Source organism: Vanacampus margaritifer, chromosome 16, assembly GCF_051991255.1.
Source record: "Vanacampus margaritifer isolate UIUO_Vmar chromosome 16, RoL_Vmar_1.0, whole genome shotgun sequence".
NCBI lineage: Eukaryota > Metazoa > Chordata > Actinopteri > Syngnathiformes > Syngnathidae > Vanacampus > Vanacampus margaritifer.
Window position 1 is genome coordinate 8,835,642 of NC_135447.1, and position 7,888 is coordinate 8,843,529.

At 37.1% G+C, this 7,888-nt stretch overlaps 1 protein-coding gene across 3 annotated transcripts; it reads left to right on the forward strand.

Moving 5' to 3' along the window:
• Positions 1–896: 896 nt before the first annotated feature.
• On the forward strand, positions 897–7,420 carry f11r.1 (F11 receptor, tandem duplicate 1). 3 transcript variants are annotated; one of them, XM_077547379.1, is made up of 11 exons: positions 897–1,024; positions 1,167–1,257; positions 3,524–3,583; positions 4,179–4,295; positions 4,558–4,695; positions 4,904–5,106; positions 5,178–5,280; positions 6,010–6,117; positions 6,271–6,283; positions 6,423–6,489; positions 6,632–7,420. In XM_077547379.1, the coding sequence occupies exons 2-11, from the start codon at positions 1,206–1,208 to the stop codon at positions 6,665–6,667; spliced, it is 897 nt and encodes a 298-aa protein (XP_077403505.1). In that variant the 5' UTR covers positions 897–1,024; positions 1,167–1,205; the 3' UTR covers positions 6,668–7,420. The 3 variants fall into 3 exon arrangements, with proteins under 3 accessions (XP_077403505.1, XP_077403504.1, XP_077403507.1); XM_077547381.1 differs by having other exon boundaries at positions 919–1,062; XM_077547378.1 differs by having other exon boundaries at positions 911–1,257.
• Positions 7,421–7,888: the final 468 nt, after the last annotated feature.

Consider the following 7,888-nt stretch of genomic DNA (forward strand, 5'->3'; position numbering starts at 1 on the left):
GTTAAAAAAAAAAAAAGACACTACTCATTACATACTGGCCTACTTACTGTAAACACAAAATAAACAATCAACTTTTTAATTTGAACATAATGGAAATATTTGTATCGTAAATGATAAACGTAAATCATCTTGTAACATGAAAACTTAATTATCCAATTATCAGTTAGATTAAATTGTATTTAGGCTCCTGCTATTTAGATTGAGGGTCAGCTTTCTTGATCACAATAATAGAGGTGATACAAATAAAAGAATACACTACAGAAGTATTTGTTTCCAAACACAGCCAAAGCACGTATTTTACATGGGAAGAATCTCACAACACCAAACGAAAAAAAAAAGTGGATACACTGGAGTCCAATTTTCTGAGAGTAACTAAATTGTTGGGTTAAACCACACATCTGAACAACTTGTATGACGGGTTACCATGACAGCTATCAACATCCATGGTACATACAGAACTTTTTTTCACCCACAAAGTTGGGTCAAATAAATAACCCAAGTGGCGGTCAGCCCCTTTCTGACACAGTAATTGGAAAATAAATCCAAATTGGTTTATTTTTGACCCGACTGTTTGTATATTGTTGGCGTACCTTTTGCCATTGAGTGAAAGAAAACACGTTTATTCTGCCTGTCACTACACATTACTGGCATGGATAGCTGAATAAATGCTGCTTTTTCAGATGCTTCATTTTTTATTTTTTAAACATTATTATTGATTAAGTGAAATACGATAGTTGCAACACACCTAATTTATGATTGTCAATGGTTGGAAATCACCTCCACACTGGTAGTTTCACTGTAGAAACTAGTATGACGTCACGCACAGAAGTTGACAACACTAAACACACACGACCTGAAGATGATCCTCCCCCATCCATTTGATCAAAACTTGCAACAACCCACACGTTTGCTTATTTGAGCCCTTCCACTGGTGCTGAGCACTTGTCGAACCTGTTGTACGACTCGCCCCCGTCGTCGCTTAACCACCTGAGCAGATCTTTTTTTTTTTTTTACCGGAAGTGAGGTACGCACTTGTTGTCACCTGAACCCACGACCAAACAGGTGGAGCCTTTTTGAAGCGGCCACTGTCAGACGAAACTACGCGACAGTAAATTCAAGTGGACAACATTTTTTTGATCCTTGTTTCGGTGGCTTTTCACTTTCAGACGAAGGAACGCAGCGAAACGAACGAGAGCAGCACAAAGATGTTTTTGGCGTGGTTGGTTTCGGCGATCTTGTTCGCGTTCTCAGTCACAGGTGAGTTACAAAACTTATTTGTCAACGCGACTTCCTTTTTTAACGTTTGAAACGTTTACGTAATCAATAGCCTGAAATATATTTACGAATTAATTACAACACGTAATGAAATTCAACGTGTTACGTTGAGGCAATTTTCAAAATGGAGGCCTGCATTTTTCTGTTCAGGTGCGTTGTTAAGAACAATGCGCACTATATCTTCTTGTATTAGTCTACATGTCGGACTCACACACACACAGAGTCTGTGTAGGAATCAACTATCTTATCAGCTGAAACCTGAAACTGGCTCTGAATTCCAGCAATGTGAGTTATATGGTTTCGCCACACTTAGGTCACAACATTAAGAACGTTGGTGCAAAGTAAAGTGCTAAGTATACCCACCGGAATTAAATGTTCTCAGTTTAGGGTTATATGATAAGGTTGTCATTAGTTTACAAAATGCATTGTGATAAAGTGGTGGTGAGTCCAGTAATTGTCCTGTAGCTATAAGTTAACCAAATGACCGGAAACAGTTCTCATGATAAAGTGCAGTTCTGCACCACATCTACACCCACATCAAAAATATAAAATGAATACATCTTTCGTTTAGTTGCTAACCTAAAAGACTGATTCCCATACGACAATGGACACAAACACACATAATCGTTTTGGTATTAGTTTACCGGTTTGAAAATAAAGGCTGAATTTAGGCAAATCTGTCTACTATTTTTTTTGTTGTTGTCTTTCTCTGTCTTTCTCTTTCTGTTTCTGTTAGTATCATTTACATTGTTACAGTTTTGATGCTGCTTCAGCAACCAGGTTGGGCGGCGTGTTTTTCTGTGCCCACGCCCTGAAGGCCTGTTACCACAGTTGTCAGGACTCTGTAGGCCCAGAGCCAGAGAAGAACTCTTCAAACTCGTGGCGTCACTAGATTACATTTGACCTGCACTCTATGTAGAGCAGTGACGTGTGCAATTGATTTTAGGAGTAATTCAACTGTGGAGATGTCAAAATGTTTCATCTCTTTGTCTCAGTTGATCTCTGCCTGTTGCAACTTTTGTCCTCAGCCGTAGATTATATACTGTACTGTATTATTTGAATGGCCTCTTCAGGCATTTAATTCCCATTGTTATTGGGCTAAATAATTTACTTGTGTTAGAGCATCTTGAATGGCTTTTCCTGTCATTATTCTCGGCACAAAGGAACATTAGGCCTGCAAGTTTTGAAAATGAAAGTATATCGTTGGTGGAAAAAGTACTTAAGTAGAGTTCAGATACTTGTGTAAAAAGACGGAAGGAAGAACTGATTCAGCTCATTTGATTAGCTTTTAGATTTTTTATTTTTTTAATAAAAGCAGTCTGAAACGTTAAGTACAATTAGATTTGATAACTTGGCACAAAAGTACATCTCTGAAGGTACTTTCCAAAACATTTGCTTGCATAGTGCTGAGGAGAAGAGAGAGAGAGAGAGAGGAAAAAAATCACTGGGCACACTATCAAAACAAAATGTTTCCATAGCTTTGCTAACATACTGAGTAACTAAAATACTAAATTAGGAAATGATAACACCTGGGGGGGGGGGGGGGGTCAGTTTATCTGTGTTTAGAGACGACAAGGTCATTAAAATACAGTATAGTAGCCTCAATGGCCTAAAGTGTCCATCAAAAACGAGAGAGGTTTTATTCCTATAATGCATGTCATTATTTTACACCACAAGAACAGTATGAAATGTTTTAACATTTACACTTTACTTAAATATAGGGAAAACAACTGTAATGTATAATTATTTGATTCAAATACAGCATATTGCACAGAGAGGTTAAAAATGTACTGAAGTTAAATGCTTAAAAAAATAAAGATTTAAGTTAAAGTGCAACTGAACTGAACTGTACTTTTGTCCAGTAGACCCCCTTATATTCGTGGTTCGGCACTCACAAATTCACCTACTGGCTGATTTATTTATTTTCCCCCTCAAATATTTTAATAATTTATATATTTATTCCCTACTCCCCCCAAGTTTTCAAGGAAAATGCATACCAGAGGCTTATCAGCATTTTATTTATTTATTTTTTATATTTTGGGGTTTAAAATAAAATAAAATAACCCCCTCCACCCTTATGCCTTTCAATGGGACGCAATTTTTGCTATTTGCAAGGCGACCCAGTCCTATCCCCTGCAGATAGCGGGCGTACACTGTATTTCTGTTGTTTCTGCACATAAAGTTTTTTTCTGTTAAAAAAAAAGAAATCGTTAAATTCTTTAACTCTTTTTTTTTTTTGGGTCCACAGGTGCAAGTAGCTTTTCAGTTACCACTTCCAATCCAAACGTGCAAGTGAAAGAAAATGAAGGTGAGTGTTTTATTATTATTTTAAATTATTATATTACTTTTTTTTTTTTCAATACGTAAAACATTTGTCTGGCATGAGATGATATGACCATGTTATGTGCTTTTGACCAGTAAGGGCTTTGTATTTAGACCAAGGGGCAGTGCATCAGATGGTGTTATATTATGTGTGTGTGTGTGTGTGTGTGTGTGTCTGTGTATTCAGAATAAATAATTATCTGATACTGCTATTTTGGTAGTAATTTCCTTTTTATGTGGGTGTTTGACTTCCTTTTTCCGTGAGCTCTCTCCAAGGGCACAGCGGTGTCAACCCCTTCTTTGTCGTTCCAACATCATAGTGGGTTTGGCTGACGCTCATCGATGCCATTTTTTTTTTCCTATTGGGGCAGATGTGATTGAGCCCCATGAGCTGAAGTCGCTGCGCATTTAGATTTTTGTTGTTATTTTGTACAGTGGTGAAGCTTTACAGTTTGTAACAAAACATGTTGTGACGAGATATCGTATTGTTTTATTTATATCTGCTTTGTTATATTCAATTGTGAGGGTGCTTGTATTTTTTATTTTTTATTTTAATGTATTGTGCTCTCTATTATTTACAGGAGTTGATCTTACATGCTCTTATTCTTCTGACTTTGGTTCGGAGACCAGGGTGGAGTGGAAGTTCAAAGACCTAACAGGGTCACAGCACTTTGTCGTATTTGACGGGGAAGCCACAAGTAAGTTATTTCAAACGAAATATCTCCAAGTTTGCTGGGCCGGATATATACTTAATACGCGTTTTATACATATTACAAATTCTGCTTTGCTGTAGTAAGCAGTCCATTTTTGCAAAGCACGTTTATACTGTATATTTTCAACTTTCCCACTAAACCCTAACGCCATCAGGAACCCACCACTGTTAATAAGTAACAAGGAAGCATGTTAGTAGTCAAGCTAGCAGTGATGTACATAGTGTTTAATGTGCAACTTTTCCCACAGAACCGTATGCCAACCGTGTGACGATGTATGGCAACAATTTGAGATTCAGCAAAGTGACCCGTAAGGATAACGGACTGTACGACTGTGAGGTGTCGGGTATCGAGTTTGGGGAGGCCAGGGTGAAGCTCACTGTTCTTGGTAAATATTTCCATCGGCATTTTGTTCTCTCTTTTTAAATCAAATTTGGCATTTATTTCAGCTGTGTTAGTTGGTGGAATTAAATCGGTTTTATGCATATTTTTTGCCGCAAAAGTGTCTAAACGGTAGTTAGTTTCGGTTGTCGACACCGTGTTGCAGTGGGTGAGTGTAGCAAAATAAAACTCCATTATCCCCCCCCCCCCCATAGTGCCTCCATCACCACCCGTGTGTAGGATCCCCACCTCAATGACGACTGGCAAGAACACAATCCTCTCCTGCCACGATAAAGATGGCTCCCCACCTCCCCAATACAAGTGGTACCGAAACAATGTCCTCCTGCCACCTGAACCAAGCAAGATTTCCGGCTTCCAGAATAGTACCTATGTGCTGAACTCTGCGAATGGCAACCTGGTGAGCTGTCACAGATCTCTGCTCTATACATGGGAAGAACACTTTTTCAACCATAACTTATGTCTTCTCAGGAGTTTCGCTCTGTTAGGAAGACAGATACTGCTCAGTACTTCTGTGAGGCTTTCAACAATGCTGGTCCGCCACAGCGCTGTAGAGCTGTGAAAATGGAAGTCCGTAAGTACACAATATGCATTAGCAAAAGAGCTGCATGCCTAAATCTTACATACAGTGATCTATTCAATCTAAAATGATGTTATTGTATATTAATAGATTATATTTATTTAATACTCAGTGATACTTTTTTGTGATTAAAAACTCTTTTTACATTAATGTGGTCATGACCAGCCATCTGAGGTTAACCATAACTGAGATGTAGCCTGCGATAAGAACAGAATTTTGAACAAAAATGAGGAATTTCAAACCGTGAATTGGCCTTTTTATAACCCACATTTGAGCCATCGCGCTTGCCAGGCTTCTCTGAGAAGTGGAAAAAAGGATAAAAAAAAAAAGCATAGTGTTCAACCACTAAAACATTTTTAATGCCTACAGATTGACTTTGCAATTTATTAATAAAATATTCAAGTTAAGAATTCATGGATGAGGACAACTATATTTTAGCATTAAAAGGCTCATTCTGTTTCATTCAAATGATTTTGGTAAAACACTGTTAATTTAGTTATTTGTCTTCAATTATTGATTTTATTCTAACCACTGATGCCTACAAGGCTAATAAAATTGAAAATGACCTTGTATAATACGGCACGTGACGCAGTGAGACCACGTCACACTCATTGGACTGCTTTTGTATATGTTCATGCGCAGTGAGCTGATTATGCTCATACTTAATGTTAGTTCGGTGAAGGAAGCTCAAAATGACTGTCCACCACAATCCTATTCTTTAAGGTGACATCAACACTGGCGGCATCGTTGCCGGGGTCATCGTGGCTCTCCTGTTGCTCGTCCTGCTTGGTCTGGGAATTTGGTATGCTCACAAGAAAGGATACCTGCCCCGTGAGTATACTGTCTTCCTCCTTGTTTACAATAATGGTGAGATCACAAGTAAAAGTTACTCAGATTAATCAAACTTGGTAATAAGAGTAGTTTGTGTAGCCAAAAGATGTAATTGACCAACAACTGACTTCCTGTCCTTCATTCTCATTACAGAACTTACTGAAAGGTAAGAGTATTTTCTCATTTTTATTAGGCACAATGGATTACATCAGATAATCAATTCACATGGTATTTAAACTGATATGCAAGTTCCCCCCCAAGAGTATGAGTGTAAAATAGTTTTGTTTCTAAAATGTGTCTTGCAGCAAGCAAAAAACAAATGTGGTCTACCAGCCGCCTTCTGTGTACGGTGTAGGTGGTGAGGATGACGATGTAAGTACGACACTGCCCGGCTTTTTCACAACTGTACATGTGTTTTATAAATGCAGACACATGGTGTTTTTGTCTTAAGAAGTTTTAGTTCCAAAAGGGAAAACATTTAAATGAGTAATGTAATGTGATGTCTGTTTCCTAGAGCGAGTTCAAGCAGAAGTCATCATTTGTGGTATAGTCTGCAAGCAACAGTCCTGGCTGGTTTTAACTGTTTCAGTGTGTGCCTTTGACGTTTGTACATGTCTAACACTTTTTATGTTGTGTGATCCAATGCTCTCTCTCGTAAACATTATTTTTTACAATCTGTAAATATCGTATTTCTCATTTGTGTTGATGGTAAAAATCCTTTTTACTGGCCTTTGGTGTGACTGACACTTTGTAATATTTTATTTAGATTAACATTCCATTGAAGATACTGTAATTTTTTTTCTCTCCAGAAATTGACTTGTTACGTTTGTTCTCAAATTTTGTCTGTGGCTTCAGTTTGAGACCTATTGTACATTGGTTAAAGTAATGCAAACAGGGTACATGTAGTAGTGTTGGTTTTCTGAACAGGGATTGCCTTTCCTGTCAAAGCACAGTGATCAAGTTTGAGTGAGGTGTGCATTAATTTTGTATTTTTATCATAATTTTTTTTAAATTATAATTAGACACTAACTTGTATAATCTTATCACAGCTATGAACTCTTTTCTTAAAGATTGTTTGGACTTTCTGGTATTTTATCATTCAAAAACCATGCGCTTACAGGGTTGATATGGACAGATGTTGGTACCATACTGCATAGTATGAATAAATAATGTCTGATTTATTGACTATTTATTTGGGGAACCTTGTAAGTTTTTACACTGCATTGCTGAGAGTTTGGAGCTGATGAATTTATCTACTTATGTAACTTTTCAGTAAAAATAAATAAAATATTTTCAAATGTGAGTTAATTGGTCTGCTCATGTGTCAACAGTAGTGAGCTGCACTTCGAAATATTAATGTTCAGGATCAAGGTGTGGTGTACTTTTAGGCTAATATGCATTCATTTTTTTCCTGAACAATTTACGCTATCAAAGGTCTGGCATGTTGTCCTGTATTTTTGCACTTTTCTGGACATACTGTACATTTACTGCTAAACGTAACAAATAACAATTACATTTTTTTTAATCCAACTGCTAAAACTACCATCATAAATGTACTCAAAAGATTGAAACTGTCTAGGCTTGAAATACATTAATGAAATACATTTACTGTACACAATGACCTATTTAATACTTTTTTTTAAGGAATAATACAACTGCCATGTGCCAAGACATGAACATACTGTGCTACTGTATTTTAACGTAGGTCTTTTTCGTAGTACAGTTTTATTATTATTTTTTAAAATCTTGTAACAATGACGCAAATTCTGGC